A 17,867-nucleotide genomic window follows, 5' to 3' on the forward strand; every position below is an offset into this window, starting at 1 on the left:
AGATACAGTGTAGTATTTCCAAATTCTCTGAGCCTCTAGAGAGAATGCAAGACCTTGTACCTCACTATTTATTTAGATAATGCACGGAAGTGGTGTGGTCTGTTCGAATGAGGACGTTTGATTCCTTGGAAGGAATGACTGCAATGCCAGAAAAATGTCTCTCAGCTCTAGGAAACTGATGTGCATTTTGAAAGGAGAAGTACTCCTTTTGAAGCATGATGGCTGATTCCTTCTTGAATAAGTGGATTCAGGTCACAGGTGATGTTAGTGATTGATCAGGAGGTGGACAAACTCCAAAGTATGGCCATAACTTATTATATCCAGTACCCACTTGTCTGTAGTAATTTGTTTCCATCGGTTGTAGTAACGAGATGTGTGCTCCCTTGAGTGGTAGGATAGGGGACACTGTAGCAGGCTCCACTGAAATTGTCACTTATGCCTGGGCGTGTCTCTAGATTGTGCTGGTTGCTTACATCTGGGCATCTGTCTGGAAAATGCAGCTTGTTGTGGTGCACGATATTGCTGCTGCTGGTAGGGGAACAAATGACTAATAGTTTTGAGGTTGGTATCATTGATAACTCCCAACAAAGGCATAGGTTCCTCAACCTCGTGCTCCACAAAAAGGTATTTTCCTATATTCCCAAGTTCTACCAGTTTAGGTATCCTCCTTGATGGCCATTAAGGTATCATCTATATGCTTACCAAAAGCATTTTGCAGTCGAAAGGCATGTCCAGAATCTTAATTTGAACCTCTGGGCAGAATCTGGTTGCCTTATGTCAGCCAACTGACGAAAGGCAAGGGAAGCAATGTCCCACTGATGAATCAATGATTTCGGAAGCTACTCTTTCTCCTTCTAGTTAGATCTTGCGTGCCTCCTGTTTTTTATTTTTTATTGTCTGGCAGAAAGTCTAGATATGGTGGGTTATCTGACCACATCTGGCAGTCATACCTCCCCAATATTGCTAAGGCATTGGCTGCCTGCACTGTAGTACCAGAGATGGTCATGAATCTCTTGCCTATGCTATTGAGACTTCTACCCTCCTTGTTAGTACGGTAAGTGTAGGAAAGTAGCCTCTTTTTAGCTTGGTTACCCCCACTTTTTGCCTGCTGTCAGTGCATTTTGACTGTGTTCACTGATAACCAGAACCCGAGTGACTGTGCTCTCTCCCTCTAAATGTGGTTGCTTAGGACTTAGTACACCCCACAATTGGCATACTGATGCTCCCATATATGGCTGTAGTATGTTACTTAGGCACTCAGGGCATTGGGACACCAGGGGTACCCCATGGGCAGCAGCATCGATTGTGCCATCCATGGGAGCCCATGCAAAATGTATGTGGAGGCCTGCCATCGCACCCTGTGTGAAAAGGTGCATGCACCCTTTCACTACACGTCACTGCACCAGGCCACTGTAAGTCACCCCTATAGCAGGCCCTTTTAGCGTAGAGGGTAGGGTGCAGGTACCTGCAATTGAGGGCACCCCTGCATTAGCAGGGGTGCCCCTACCAACTCCAGCACCATTTCCCTGGACTTCGTAAGTGCGGGGAAGCCAGTTTACCCGTGTACTGGACACAGGTCACTCACTAGCTGTGCCTGGCTACATAATGGTAACTCCAAACTTGGGCATGTTTGGTATCAAACGAGTCGGAATCATACCAAGATACTGGTGCCAGTATTGGTTGCATGATTCCATGCACTCTGGGGGTTCCTTAGAGGACCACCCCAGTATTGCTCCTACCAGACCTTCTAGGGATTTCCGGGCAGCCCACGCTGCTGCCACCCCTCAGACAGGTTTCTGCCCTCCTGCTGCTTGACCAGCTCAAGCAGAGGAAGGTAGAACAAAGGATTCCCTTTGGGAGAGTGAGGCAACACCCTCTCCCTTTGGAAATAGGTGTTACAGGGCTTGGGAGGGGTAGCCTCCCTAAGCCACTGGTATGCTCTGAATGGTACATTTGGAGTCCTCCTTGCATAAACCAGTTTTGCACCAGTCCAGGGACCTCCGGTCCCCGCTCTGGTGCGAAACTGGACAATGGAAAGGGGAGTGACCACTCCTCTGTCCACCACCACCACCCCAGAGGTGGTGCACAGAGCGCCTCTAGGTGGCCACTTGATTCTGTTATCTTGAATCCAAGGTGGGCAGACGCATCTGGGCGTATCTGAGTGGCCAGGTCAGGTGGGTGACGTCACAGCCCCCTCCTGATAGGTGGTCACCCTGCTAGGTGACCAATCTCCCTCCTGGGTTATTTAGGGTCTCCTTCTTGGGAGGGTCCTCAGATTCGACGTGCAAGAATCCAGCAGGACTCCTCTGCATCATTTACTTCATCTTCTGGCCACCAGAACAGGAACTGGACCCTCCAGGAACTGACAATCTGCAACTCCAGTGACGACTCCACTCTGCAACATGGTTTCTCCGGCTCCTTCCAGGAACTGCAATACTTCCCTGGCTGTGCATTATCTGAGGGCGACGAGTCTTCAGCCTGTACAAGAAGCAAAAAGGAATCTCCCTTGGAGTGAAAGTCATCCTCTGCATCCATAGGTACCAACTGCAATGATGACCAGCTGCGTGGATCCTCTCTCCTCCAGAACTGCGCGGATCCTACATCTCAGGTGGTGGCTGGAGTGGTCCCCTTGGTCCTCTCTACCAGCTATCCTACTTGGGAGACGGTAAGCCCTTGCTTCTCCTTGTAAAACAGTACTCCTGTGCATGCAACTCTTGCAACTACCAAAGCTCGTTTGTTCCTCTTCCAAGGGATCTTCAGGCTCCGTGAATCCCCAGTCTCCAGCAGTCTTCCCTGCAAAGCAAAGTCTACTGCCTCCTGCTCCAGCGTCATGGGACCCCTCTCCAGGTGTGTTGAGTGGGCCTCACTGCAACTCCTGTGCCTGCTGCCTGCGGGGGCTGCCTCCTCTTCTTGTAACTCTTCCAGCTACTGAAGGTCACCTCAAACTCCCCTACTTGAGTCGAGTCCCTTGGGCTTTGCTGGTCCTCTTCAGCCTCGCAAAACTTTCTTCTCCGACTCTTGCACTTGCCAAGGCTTGTTGGTGGGTTCCAGCACCACTGACTGACTGCAATACGACCACCGACATGGGACATCACTTGCATCACTTCTGGAACTCCTCTTCTGCTCCTGTGCTGCACTACTGACTTTCTTCATCCATCGTCGACCTGGTCCTGCAGCCACAGAAGGGTGGGTAGTGGCTCCTGCCACAGCCGGACAGTCCAACTTGGACTGGACTTGGTAAGCTTCTTTTGCAGGTCCTCTTCTGTCAGGATCCACCTTTGGTTTCTTCCAGTCTTGTCTGGGTGGGGAATCTGCTGATCGCGTAGGTGGAGAAGGTGTGAAAATTATGTATTCATCTCATTCATTTCTAGAAGATCTGGTTTCTTGAATTTCACCCTCCGCATCATCATCAGTTGTAGGCCGATCCTGCACTAGTGGAACGGCAATGTGTGAGGGTGGTACCACCCTTGGTGTTGAAGGTGGTGTAGGAGGTGGCGCTGTTGGAGGAGGAGCTGGTTGTGATCCCACAGGTAGTCTAATAACATGGTAGGTAAGTCTTCTACTAATGTTACAGGAAGCTGGACAATGGATTCCTGAATGGGTTCCATATATTGCTGGGTCTTGGCAGCTGCATGCTGTGGATGGAATTCCTGGGTGTAATATTGGTTATATACTTAGTAATTATCATCTTGATATTTGACATTTAGCTGTGAAAGGCTATTTGTTAGGCCAAATAAACCATCATCATCAGATTCTTCCAGAAAATTGGCAGGTGGCAATGGTGATACTTGCGAAGGATCTTGGTAAAAATGTCTGGTTGATCGTGCTTGAAAATGAGGGGTAACTTCCAAGCTTGAGGGTCTTTTCATTCTAAATGATGGAGAACTCGACAAGAAGCGTGGCGCCAACGATGGATTAATTTGATGTGATGATGAGGTTGTCTGTGTTGTCATTGGTGATGGTGTTGTACCGATGTGCTCGTTGTTGTCGACAATGTGGTAGTTGTTGCCAACGATGTAATAGTCGTCGTCGACGGTGTAGTGAATGTCGACAATGTAGGGGTCATTGGCAATGTAGGTGTCGTAGCATGTGGAGGCGCTGTTGACGGTTGAGGAGTCGTCAATAAAGGCTTCTGTGACAAGGCTTTAGCTGGTGTCTGAGGAATCTATTGACGGTGTGGAGGTTTTTGCTATGGTCAATAGTGCAAGTTTCTTCTTAGATGGAGATTTTGATAACATTGACGATGAAGAGACAGACAAAGGTTTTCCTTTTTGTGAGGAGATTTGCGAGGGGTCATGGCACCTTTTCTTAGCAGCCTTTTTATGACCCTCAGGGGACGTGTGATCTCTCCCTCTTTTTGTGCTTTTCAGAAGCAGTGTAAGAGCTAGCAGTGTCATCTTCAGAGATGACATCAGATTTAGTTTTGAGTCTCTGTAACCAAATTAACAACCTACCCTCTCTGTCTTTTAAGGTTTTGGTTGAAAAGGTTCTACAAATGTTGCAGTCTTTGACCTTATGCTGCAGGTACAAGCAATATATACAATCCTTGTGGCCTCCTGGTGAAGATTACCACAAGATCCACATGACCTGAAACGTCCTTTCTTAGAAGAGTCGGACATGGTGAGAAATGGATGAAAATATCAGAAATGTGAAGAAATACTGAGCGGAGCTCAGGGAGACTCCTTCTCACACAACGTGTGGTAGAAAATCTGAGGGACTCAGCCTCTCTTGGGAAGGTCCTACAGGGTGCTGTCGCCTGATCAGTTGTGCCTTATGTTTGGTTCTTTTGTACCAAAGGATATGGATTGGCTATTGTAATGGCAATCCATTGCATTGTAGGTCATTAGTGTAAAATGCTCTGCTATTATTGTGTTACCGTGGGCTCCCACTTCGATAATGGGGACGATTCAAGCATGTGAATCTATGAAAGATCCAATAATGGAGAACCTCAACGTAATAAGCAAACCATTAAAAGCAAACCAACAAACACAAAAACAAAGGGAAGCACTACCATCTGGAGCAAAACAAATGCTGGGAAAACTTTAGTATCAAACAGTGTAAAACAAAAGTCTATTAAACAGCTGGATAGGCGATAATGTAAAAATTCATTACAGAGTAACTAAATGTGAAACAAATGCTGCACAGCTACCACAAAAAAAAGACTAAGGCACACTGCAATAGATCATTCATCAAAGGACAGGACTGATGACCTCTAGACAGTATGTACTTACCAATCCCATGTTTTCTGAAGTCTTTCACGACTCCTAGACTTAGGATATATGCAACTTGGGTATCAACAGGAAAACTGGAGGCAAGAATATCCCCATCCTAGGAGAGACAAGACACAAAAAGTAACATAAGACCAACTCAGAATCAGAGTGGGAATGTGAGAAATGTAAACATGATAGCAAGAGGTTAGGTAGTTAGTAGAAACAGTTAAGAAAAAAAAAAAAGAGATGAGAATGTAGGAACACAGGAGGTAACAGGGCGCAAGAGATGGGAGAAAAGCACAAAGCAGAAGAAGAGGAGAAATTGAGAAGAAATGTGAAAAGTTGAGATCTGGGAGAGAATAAAAGAGAAGAAAATAAGTTACTTACCTCTAACTACAGTTCTCCAGTATTGGAATCTTTCATAGATTCACATGTTTGAATCATTCCCCATCGTCGAGAAGGGAGTCCTCAGTACCTTAGAAAAGACAATGTTCCAAAGACAGAACAGGTGTAACATAAAAAAAACTCTTCATTTTAGCAATCTATCCAAGTCCTTATGTAAAAAGGACCAAACTTGAACCCCAGCCAATCAAAGAGTACCACCCTTTAGAACCCTCCTGAGAGAAGCTCCAGCGCCTCAGATTTTCTAAGCACTAGTGTGCAAGTCAACGGTTGAACAAGAGATATTGAAGGAGAACTTCCCCCAGGAGGCGGGCGGGTGGGTCGCATGTGAATCTATGAAAGATTCCTATACTGGAGAACTATAGTTCCAGGTAAGTAACTTATTATCTTACGCCAGTATTAGAACTTTCATAGATTCACATGCTTGAATCAGACTATAAAGCAGTATTCAGAGCACACTGCATTGGATTCTACATCCTTCAACGTAATCAGAGATTACTGAGCTGTTCTTAATAGCATGGAAAAACATTACCTTCCATACATATAATATCATTAATTATTACACATACGTATATATTATGATAAGAAGAACATATGCAAATGAAACATAGCAAACTTATACCATGCAATGTGGGTAATAGAAAAGAAGGATGGAGGGAGGCAATGTGAGCTCACTGTTACTGGAACAGATGTCGCAGTACTGCCTGACCAACCGCTACATCTCCCGTAGGAATGGCATCCAAACAACAGTGCTTGGTAAACGTGTGAGTAGTCTTCCAGGTGGCTGCTCTGCAAATGTCCTGCAAAGGTACATCCGCAAACAGTGCCATGGACGCTGAGACAGTCCTCGTAGAATGTGCCCTTACCGAGGTTTGTAAAGGCTTTCCAGCTGCTTGGTGGCAAAAGTTTATAGCAGCTATTATCCACCAGGCTATACTCCTCTTGGAAAGGGCCTGTCCCTTCCTAGGGGCACTATATGCAACAAATAATTGAGTATTTTTTCTAAAATTCTTGATTCTTTCCAAGTAAAATTTGAGATTTCTTTTGATGTCCAACGAGTGCAGAGCTCTCTCTGCCGGAGATGTTGGGCTCAGAAAGAAAGATTTCACTGGTTGGTTAATATGAAAGTCTGATGGCACCTTTGGAACAAACTTGGGATTCATACAAAGTATCACTCTATCCTGTTTAAATTGAAGAAAAGGCTCTTGAATGCTCAGTGCCTGGATCTCACTGACCCGTGTGGCAGAAGTAAGGGCTAGTAACCGGGCCACTTTCCACGATAAATGCTTCAGATCCGCTCTGTGTTTCGGTTTAATGGGTATTTCATAAGCTGAGAGAGAACTGTGTTGAGTTGCCGAGATGGTGGAGGAGGCCTTACCGGCGGAAAAACTCGAAAGAGTCCTTTGAGAAATTGTTTGATTAATCTAGAGGACCAAAGAGATGGAGACGTAGGCGAACGCCTGAGGCAAGATATCACCGCCAAGTGCACCCTAATGGATGCATGCGCCGAGCCTGTAGATGCCAGATGGAGGAGACAGGGCAGTATTCGCACCGGCGGTGATAGTAGTGGATCAATCTGCTCCTTCTGACACCACAAACAAAATCTCTTCCATTTCAAAGAGTATGATTTGTTTGTGCTATCTGCTCTGGCTTTTGCCAAAATATCCAGACACTCAGGGCGAATATCTAAATGGGTGAACTCATTGTGTTCAGGAGCCAGGCCGATAATTTGAGTGATTTGGGGTCTGGATGTAAAATCTGGCCCCCGTCCCTGGTCAAGAGCTGTGGTAAAACTTTCAGCAGAATGTGAGGCGCCTCCGAGAACAGGAGGATTTCTGAGAACCAATGTTGGCGGGGCCAGCACGGAGCTATCAGGATGAGCCTGTAATGCTCCTGTTTGATCTTTGCAAGTACTCTTGAGATTAGAGGAATGGGAGGAAAAGCGTAGGCAAATATTCCGCACCATGCTATCGAAAACGCATTCCCCCAAGAGCCCGGACGGTGAACCCAACTTGTATATTAGCAGCATTTGGTGTTCTGCGGGGTTGCAAAAAGATCCAGTTTGGGCTTCCGCGACATCCTGAAGCTCTGTTCGAACACTGCCTGGTCCAGCTCCCATTCGTGACAGGACGACGTCAGTCAGCTGAGAGTGTCTGCCATCTCGTTCTGCCTTCCTGGTAGATGTTCTGCTCGTAGACTGATGCCATTGCGAATGGCCCAATCCCAAATCGTCTGCGATTCCCGAGATAGGAGGAGAGCCTTTGTTCCCCCTTGCTTGTTTAAATAACGCATCACTGCAGTATTGTCCATCCTTATGAAAACTGCTGAGTGTTTTATTTTCGGGAGGAAAGCCTGCAGGGCAAGGGAGATCGCTCTCAACTCCAGGAAGTTGATATGATACTTTTGGAAGGAGCTGCTCCACTTCGCACTGATTTGAATATCTTGAAGATGTGCTCCCCACCCCTCTAGGGAAGCAACTGTGGTGACGACCAATGAAGGATGAGGCAGTAGGAAAGGAAGACCTACTGCGATGTTTTGCTGGTCTTTCCACCAGTGGAGCGCCTGAACCATCCAAGGAGTTACTGTGATTAGATCGTCAAACAAGTTGTCTCTCTGTAACCACTGAAGATCTAATTCCTCCTGCAGGGGACACATTCTTAGGCGACAACAGAGGACTAACTGTATGCAAGAAGACATCATACCCAGAAGCGATTTCTAGGTGGGTACAGAAATACTTTTTTCTTTGTACTCTGCTTGCTAGGCAAAAGTTTTGCTTGTCTCTCCATTGACAGGAAAGCTCGGTCTTTAATGGTGTTGATTTTTGCTCCTAAAAAGGTTGTCACTCTTGTTGGCAAGATGTTTGATTCAGAGTGAGACCCAGCTTGTTGAATAATGCTATGCAAGCTGTCGTTGAGTCGTGAGCTGCTTGAGACGACCGCGCCTTTATTAGTCAATTTTATTAGCCAATCGTCTAAGTAGGGAAAAGTTCGCAATTTTTTCTTTCTCAAGAAAGCCGCTACCGGAACTAGGCACTTTGTAAAGATTCTGGGGGCAGACTTCAAGCCGAATGGAAGAACTCTGAATTGGAAATGGCTTCCGGCTACCAGGAAATAGAGATATTTTCTGTGGGCAGGTGAAAATGGAATATGAAAGTAAGTGTCCTGTAGATCCAGAGATGTCATATAATCCCAGTAGTTCATGCAGAGAAGAATATCTTGCAATGCGACCATGAGAAAGGTTTGGCATTTGAAATACTTGTTTAGGTCCCTGAGATCTAGAATGGGACGCCAAGATTCCAAGATTTTGCATACCAGAAAGAAACAGGAGTAAAAACCTTTGCATTTCTCCGTAGAAGGAACTCTCTCTTTCGCTCCCTTTCTGAGCATGGTCACAACCTCCAGCTGGAGTTGTTTTAGATGCTTCCGTAAGAAGCTATGAGGGGGACAAGAAGGTGGGCGTTGAATGAACTCTAAAGTATGGCCAAATCAAACATGTTTAAAACTCACTGCTCTGATGTTATTTGTTCCCACTTCTTGTGGAAGTGTGATATCCTTCCTCCTATATTCCGGCTCTGTGGTAAGGTGGTAGACGGAGCCTGAAACTTGTCATAGACGCCTGGCTGCCTCTTTGCCCTATCGCAGTCTTCCGCTAGGAGGGGGTCTGGAATAGGACGCATGAGGTGGTTGCCTTAGGGTGTATTGAGGCCAAAACTGCTGTGCAGCATAAGAGGGGTAACGAAAACTCTGGTAACCCCCTCAATATGTTGAGACTCGCCGACCTCCGGAGACACAAAAAGGCATTCCCTTAAACTGAAGTGTCCCTAAGGGCCTTGCAGCGTCTGATTTGATGGCTTGCAATGCCTCATCCACATGCTTGCCGAATAACGCCTCTCCATCAAAAGGGAGGCCCAACACCTTGTTCTGAGCCTCTGGACGAAAAGAAGTTGCCCTCAGCCAGCCCTGACGCCACAGCACTGCTCCACCAGCAAGCTGCCAAAAGGCTAGTAGGCAAGACATCAAAGAGAAATGCTTCCCGATGTTGTCCAGTCTATTCACCTCTTTGTCTGGAGGAGCTGAAAGTGGCGTTGATGGGTTTTTGGAAAGTCTCTGCGCTGCCTGGGTTACAACGGAGTCCAGCTTCGGGTGACTAACAAGACAGGCCGGGGCCTTATACTTTTTGTCCAACCTAGGTAAGACTGCCGTCACCGTAGCTGGATTTTATATTACTTTAAGATTTTCCTCCCAGATGTAGCCTACTATAGGTATGAATCGGACACTTTTGCTACGGCTCCTTGAAGTCATATAAGAAACAATCCATCTGTTTTGATGGCATGGGTATTGCAAATCTCTTTGTCGCCCTCTCAAGCAAATTATGGAAACCCCCAATATCTCCTGTTTGAGAATCCACTTGAGTAGGCGATGGAGAAGAGGGCGTCGGCAACATACAGTTGTCCCAATCCGAGTTGTCCTGCAATTCTCCTTCCTCCCTCTCTTCATCCGAAGAGTCAGTAACCTGCATGAAAGACCTTTACGGGGTACTTCTGGCCAATCTAGGAGATGATCTAGGTTGTGGCACTGGAGTGGCAGGCATAGATGGAGGAGGTGCTGTTTGAATGTCCGATTGTGGCGCTGATGGAAATCTCCTTTTGTAATCTGCCAACAAACTGTAGATCAGATATAAGGGAACTCAGAACACAAACCATTTCCTCTGGTACATAAGTCTGCTGTCGCTGAGGAGAACAATACTGTTGATAATATTCCTCCTCATCCTCTTGGCACTTAACATGAAGTTGTGTGACCAAACGGTCAATCGTCATCTGAATCTACCTCAAGGAGATGAGTCAGGATTAATGGTGTAATCTTGCTTGGGGATGTAGCTGAGTGATATCTCCCCTCCCAGACACAGACTGCGTTTTTCTCGATACCGTCGACGAGGTCGTCGACTGAGTCCTCTCCGATAACCCTAGTGCTCCTGTCGATGGTGTCGTCATCGGAATCATTGTCGACGACATCTTTATCTTCAGCGTCAACGGTCTAGATTTTGTTACCTGTCGTCGTGGATGTCATCGACGAGGAAGAAGTCACCATCAATAGACTGGTTACCGTTGTCATCGATGCAGCTGCTGTGTACGTTCTCGTCGACGAGGATGACCTTGTCGGAGGAATCAGCGGCGGCAGTCTATCTTCAGAAGCTGAGGAAGGCTTTCTGAACACCGTCAACACCTTTGGAAGGGGGGGTGTAGAAGGCTCTGATGAGTATTTTGGTACCTCCTTTGATGTTGAATGTCGATGCCTGGTCTTAGAGGAGGATTATTTTCCTGTGGTGAGGATGAGAGACTGCAGCCTTCACCAGACCCCATGAGGTGTTTTTAAAAGTCTGAGGGTTGTTTTGAACCCTTCTCAGAATGAGGTGATCTTTGCCACTTTTGTGACTTCCTAAAAGACCATGAAGACTCCTCACTGTCAGAGTCTGAGACAGGGGTTTTTCTTGATTTAAGCTTTTGGAGCCATATCAACAACCTCCCCTCTCTATCCTTCAAAGTCTTTGATGAAAAGGTATGACATACCTTACAGTCAGTAGCAGAGTGTTCAGGATCGAGGCCATATTTACAATCTGTATCAGGGTCTTCTGAATGGAGACTTTTCTTCTCACAAGTGCTGCAGGTTCTAAAGAGACGTTTTCTCTCTCGGTCAGAAATCCTGCTGGTACAACAGGCTCCAGAAAGCAGGAGTGTAGGTCAGACACCCAATGAGCAAAAAGAAATTCAGATATAGTGAGAAAATCTTCCTCCACAAGAACAAACTGAGCAGAGCTCCGCGGAAACTCCCTAGCACGAAGTGCGGTAGAAAATCTGAGGTGCTGGAGCTTCTCTCAGGAGGGTTCTAAAGAGTGGTACTCTCTGATTAGTTGCGGTTCAAGTTTGGTCCTTTTTACATAAGGACTTTGATAGATTACTAAAATGAAGAGTTTTTTAATGTTATACCTGTTATGTCTTTGGGACATTGTCTTTTCTAAGGTGCCGGGGACTCCTATCTCGACGACGGGGAATGATTCAAGTATGCAAATAGAAAGTTCCAATACTGGAGTAAAAGGAGAGTTCAGAGAGAAAATGTGGTGTAAGAGAAGGAAGGAAGTGTGACTGCAAGGAGTAAATAAAGAAATGAGAAGGGGGCGATCAAGGTGAGGATAGGGATTAGAGAAGACAACTAAAGAGGAGAGGGATAGAGGAGAGAAGGACAAGGAGGAAGATACAGGGCACAGAAGAGTTTAGCTATAAAGGTTAATGCCATTCAGAAGTAAATGCCTTCTTTTATCACAACACAGCCCAAGAACTGCAATAAAGACAATGAAAAAGACGTATTGTATGCTAGAACTTGTGATGCAAGTCAACCTAATACTTGTCCAGAGGGGAGGGCAATGGGCCATAACTCATTTTGACAGTAACTGATATTCCTTGATCTTTACTTGTAATGCGTACTTCCGAGTCACTTACTAGAGGGTAAATGTCATTCTTATTTTGTGGTTTCGAGAACAATCTCATCTGTTTTAAGATGGCTCCCCCCTCACAATGGGGGTTCTTCATATTAGAGGACATAAGTGAAGTACTGCTGATCTTTTCTTCTTGGGTCTTCACCATCCATGCCTTTACTGTTTAGGTAAAGATAACTCAGCTATCAAGCAATCTTGCTTCTCAACTCAGTCAACACGTGTCTCCAAGACTCATACCAACAGACCTCAAATCGTGGAGCAGACTAGGCCCAAGCTAGTGCACCAACCTCCTTATGCACTTTCGTCCGGCCTTTTATTTCTGCTACTATCATTCCCACAATGACCCCTCTGTATTCCGCAGCGATAGAGAAGAACTTTTTGTTGGACGTGATGTCCCGATACCATGAGTCCGGATACCTGCCCAAAGAAATCAGAATGAGTCAAACAGTAATTCACAGAACATGGGTTAAAAAAAAAAAAAAAAAAAAGTGACCCCCTCTTTGCCATGCTTATATACATATATTTTCCCTGAAAAACAATATATTCAACAGGAAGTTATGATTGATAGGGTTATGGCTGACAGGCTGGGTGGTGTGGGCCTCAGTACAAGCCTTAAAGAAGCGAAATTTACAAGCTTTGATAGCTCATTTGCTTGTCTTTCTCACTAAATCTTAACCACCATACACTGTTACATAAACCATAATTCCACACATACAAGAGCACATTACACCCTTCTGCAACCCCCACATTTTAAAGCCACAGAGGAGCGGAACAGCTGTGTAATATGAGCTTTCCCTGGTGATTTTGCCTTTTCTTTTCTAAAATCCCATCACCCTTCAGCAAGGGAAGGGGGTACGGTGAGGGGACTAACTAATTCACAGAGAGGACAGTTAGGCAAAGCAGATGGGGTGGCAATGAAGGTGTCAACTAACCCCTGCCCCTTCCAACTTGAGGGTACCAAATTTGCCCCTTCCAATCCTTGTTAAATGCAATGGCAAGGGCAGTTAACACCAGCACCATGCCAAAGTGGGGAACTATTGCCTCCCTGCAGGAGGGGGGCACAAACACATCGGCCACTCGCTTTTTTTCCAAGAGTGCCAGCTGATGAGACGCTCAGATTCTCAGAAATTAAACTCCAAAAAAAGCTGTACTAGTGGGAGAAGTCTTATTGTTCTTCTCATGAGAGGACTGGTCACCACTTTGGTACACGATTTAAGTTTAATATTTGACATTGCTCTTGTCAGTTACACTAATGTTAATAAAGCTCCTACCATCTGTATTTCCTTCTCAAAGCGCCAAGGCAAAAGATAGCTTCCCAGCCCATCTCTTGTTGGAACATAATTTTCTCAATCTGTCTAGCTTAATTGCCTTGATTTATGCCTTTTTGACTATCTAGTGTTCAGACTGCACCTAATATGGCACTGGCTACCTATCGTTAAGAGTGTTATCTTTAAATGCTTATTGACGGTAATTTATTTTCTTCCCCTTTCTCATTGGTGGAGACTAAGCTAGCATTCAATCGCTCTCTTCTCTCAGTCGATATAAAGACATATTGCATTAACTGTAGCTTCTTCTCTGCATTATAGTTTAAAACCTGACTTTACGATAACTCTGCAAGGGGTGGCATGGCTAACTGCGAACCAAGATAGATGCGTTTTATAATCCCACTAAAACCTCTGGTTCCCTCCTCACCCAGGGGGTTTGAGCTAACAAGAAACAGTCACAACGTAGGCTCCGGCCTATTAGGAACGAGTGGTGCACCTGAGGACGAAGAGCTGCTGGCGCTTGTAGCCACAGCAGCGATGGATGAGCTGCAAGAGTTGGCTGCAGAGGACACAGTGATTTCAGACCAAGCGGGCCATATTCACTTGGGAAGCAGAAGAGGGGCAGCCTGCCCCTTGAGGACTATAGACCACCGGGAGATGTACGGAGGTGGAATTCAGAGGCACAGGCAGAGGGGACTCCCCCTCGACCAGACCTTCACGTGGCTGGCCTCAAGGGTCTGAGTGGCAGTGGGTTTTGGAGAGGACCTGCAGTGACCGGGGACAGCAAGACAGCGATGGTAACTGACAGGAGGAATGTCCAACCTGGGCGACTCCAGAAGGACACGAAAGCTGTTGAGCAGTGCATGGGCTTGGGGCCCCTTCCTCCTTACATGGTGTTTTTGGCTATTACAGCAATCTTGCACTGTATGGGCCACCTGTCTGCCCCCACAACTTAAGAGAAGGGCCCTGTGGTCCCACACGAAACCATCACCACGCTTTGTAGGAGCTAAACGACGACACCTATTTGCCCTGTGCATTGCTGCTAAGAGATGAAGGGAAGACCTAATCTTGCGTTGACCAAGAGACTGTGCCTGGGTTACCATGGCTTGCACTAGAACCACAAAAGGCAACCAGGTGTGGGAGCTAGAAGGGTCAGATTGCATCCTGACAAGCAAGGGAGCCCATCTTGAACAGAAGGCATCAACTGGCATGCCATCAGATGATAGACTCCCTGAATAACCAGGATATGATCCTCAGAGCTGTGTACACATCCCGAGAAGTCCTTGGGAGCATGTGGAACTGAGCATCTTCTGTGATGATCACTGCGCCAGACTGCGAAAGGCTTGCAAGATAAGATGTCCAAACTGGTCAGATGAGTGAAAATATTGGACCGCAAGATGGACAAGGAAAGCTGCTGAAACAATATCAGGGTGGTTGGACTGCCCAAAAAGTGGAGGTTACAGACATGATTGCTTTCTTGGAGGCTTGGCTGATGACCACATTGTTGGCCCCACAGAGACAGACTAACAGCATGGAGTGCCAGCAAGACCTCCACCCTCAAGGGCATTGCCCTGCTAGTGGTAGCATGCTTGCTAAACTATTGTGTCAGTGACCTCAGCACTACAGACCACTTCCAAGTAGAGAATTCACCTGCTGCTATCTTCCCTGACTATATGATAGTGCTTCAACAACACAGAGCATCTCTGCTTGCGGTCAGGAAAGAACTGGGGGGAGGGGAGGCTGGCATTTGATACATTTGGGTTCTCCCTGAATGACAAAGTTGTTGTGGATAACTGTGATGTATTCTTTGATGCACCTGTTAAAGCAAAGCATGGGGCTCGCTTGAGTAATACAAGGCAGGTATGAATAAGGGAAAAAGGTAAGGCCCACTGCCTCCAAAATGCTGCCGCCGAAGGAAACGGACAAGGTTCTGGCTGCACGGCCTACCAGAACACAGACTAATCATGAGAAGGCAGCAATCAACCAACACTGCAACCTCCTTTCATGCACGGTTAATGCAAAATTCCAGTGAACATAGCACTGACTCCACCTCTAAGAGTCTTGATTCTGAGTACACTCAAAAGGGCCTGACATTTGGGCCTCAAGTTACACCCAGATTGTCAGATGACTTATGAATGCCCCTTTGCACTTAATAGCCCCCCGCCCCCCAATCCCCTCATCACCCAGCCTCCAGTATGTAGACTTCATCTGAGTGTATACATACTGGAACAACTCAGGAAGGTGGGTGGCTGCAGCTGCCTGAGTGCACTCCATGAACTTTCAAGACCGTGCAGGCAGGGTCCTGGTCAAGGGATCCTGCAATCATTTTCCTGAAGGGGACCAGAAGCAGAAAGGTTTATTGAGTGGTTGTTGCAACAGCAACCCCTTGAAAATCATTCAGTTACTATGGATATTGGGGGGTGGGAGGAGGAAGGGGATGGTCTTAATGTGTAATCATTGTTCAATGTTTTGGACAAATGGCCGTTGCCAACCTGACCTCAGGAAGGGGAGTTAGGGCCAGTTTCATGTATACTCAGTTTCGGCAAGTCAATACTGTTTTGTGCTGTAGAGAAAGTGAAGTGGCTGGCATAGCTTGAGGGCTTGGACCACTGACAGTGTAATAGGCAGCAGATTAAACTTTTTTTGATAAGAGGCTAGTGAGGGACGTGGCTGTGGCACCCACTGTAATGACTAGAGTAACAAAATACTCCTTGCTCACCTGGAGTGGCAGAGGGATGGGCTCAGTTAGAAAACAATAGAAAATTCTGGCACTTTTAAAATGCAGGAGACACACCTGGTGGGAGAGGAGCTTGTTATACTGAAACTGAAATGGAAGGGCAGATTTATGCTACGGGGCACTCCTCATTCTCCAGAGCGACACTAATCTGGGTGAAGCCTGTGATACCCTTGAAGGCCACGAGGGCACACAATGATAGTGAGGGATGCTAAGTCATTTTGTTCTGATGGCTCATTGGGTGCAGGAAGGATTTGCTCCCTGAATATGGGACAGGAGCACTTCCTGACAATGCTCACGCATGTCTTCTCACAAAGTCCCTACACTCCGTTAATTCTGGGAGTGTTGCAGGTACCGCCCTTGATAGTTTGGCCCTCTCTCTGGCAGACTCCGCAACAGTTAGGTAGAGGGTGATTTCAGCGAGCAGCTGGTCCACAGGAGCCTCCACAATGCATGGTGACTGAGAAACATGAGATGGAGTGAATAATCTTTTTCCTCCCTGGTTTATGATCTGCACTTTTAATTGGACAAGCTCCTGTGCTTCCTAGAGCACAAGTCGTACACACAGAATACCTGGGCCTCATGCTGTCGGACCACAGCCTGTTTCTCATGGGTATCTAGTGGGACAGACACGCATTGCACACTCCCACCTGGCAGCTCCCTTCAAATTACCTATGCAAGCTTACGTTACAACATCACACACTAATGTAGAGTGGGATGCCTTCAAGGTAGTGATCCAAGGCTACAGCCTCAATTATTCAGCAGGATTTCAGAAATCTCTCAGGACTGACCTATCCACATTGAAAGAGAACATCGGCAGTCTGGAAAAGGAATTTCCAGATAACCCCTGGTCCTACTTGCCCTGCGAGAGGAGCAGAAAAAACATTCAACTACTCAGGAGACGTTAATGCCCTGAACAGGTGTGAATATGTGACCTCCACTCAGACTTGTGGGAGGGGGCAGGCATGGTCACTGCTCTCCTGGCTGGTCTGACAAGAGGCGGGTGGGATGCCCAATCACAGAGATAACTGGCCCGGGGTGCAATGACCTACACTCAACAGGCTATCCAATAGGGTGTTTTGAGAGCGTCTATCTCTGAATCTGAAGTCAGAAAGGTCCTTATGAAATTGTCACAGGATAAAACGTGCCTGGCACGGATGACCTACAGGTATAATTTTAGCAGATGTACATGCTTCTCCTGGTGCCGAAATTAGCCAAAATGTACACAAAAGCGATGGTATATGGGACTCCCTGACAGACCCAACTACAGAAGCTCTAATATTATCCATTCCTAAATTGTCTGGTGTGCCACCACTATAGCCACCTATAGACCACTTTCACTGATAAATTTAGAACATTACATTTTCTGTAAGATACTGGCCAAAAGGTTGCAGCCTCAATTGCATACTCTGATATGTGAGGACCAAAATGGTTCTATCCCTCAAAGAAATATCTCCTACAATATACAGTTTGTTGTCATGGATGTGACCCACCCTGTCTTCTGACCCTGAGGCAGTGGTCTTGTCTATGGTTACTTTAAGTGGGATTGAGAGAGGTCATGACTAACAAGTCACTGGTTGAGGGCTGGAACAAACAGGTCACTCTGCTGTATACTAACATGCAGGCGCGAGTTCATATCGGCCAATGCATATTGGACACCTTTACCATTTAGCAAGGGACCGGGCAGGGTTGCTCGCTCTCGCTGATGCTTTTTGCATTGGCGTTTGAGCTACTTGCTAGCATATTAAGAGCTGAAAGGCTTGATGG

General features: G+C 46.4%; 1 protein-coding gene across 4 annotated transcripts in view; it reads right to left on the reverse strand.

The window, feature by feature from the left end:
* NAA60 (N-alpha-acetyltransferase 60, NatF catalytic subunit) overlaps nucleotides 1-17,867 on the reverse strand; it is a 98,556-nt gene that overhangs the window by 35,523 nt on the left and 45,166 nt on the right. For all 4 annotated transcript variants that reach the window (XR_011199098.1, XR_011199099.1, XM_069210437.1 and 1 more), the window contains 2 exons: nucleotides 12,389-12,518; nucleotides 5,232-5,328 (listed from right to left, as the gene is read on the reverse strand). Coding sequence is in view for 2 of the 4 variants with exons in the window: in XM_069210437.1 (XP_069066538.1) it covers nucleotides 5,232-5,328; nucleotides 12,389-12,518 (227 nt within the window). In the remaining 2 variants the exon portion in view is untranslated. The remainder of the gene's footprint in view (nucleotides 1-5,231; nucleotides 5,329-12,388; nucleotides 12,519-17,867) is intronic.

The sequence above is a fragment of the Pleurodeles waltl genome, chromosome 10 (assembly GCF_031143425.1).
Source record: "Pleurodeles waltl isolate 20211129_DDA chromosome 10, aPleWal1.hap1.20221129, whole genome shotgun sequence".
NCBI classification, from domain to species: Eukaryota; Metazoa; Chordata; class Amphibia; order Caudata; family Salamandridae; genus Pleurodeles; species Pleurodeles waltl.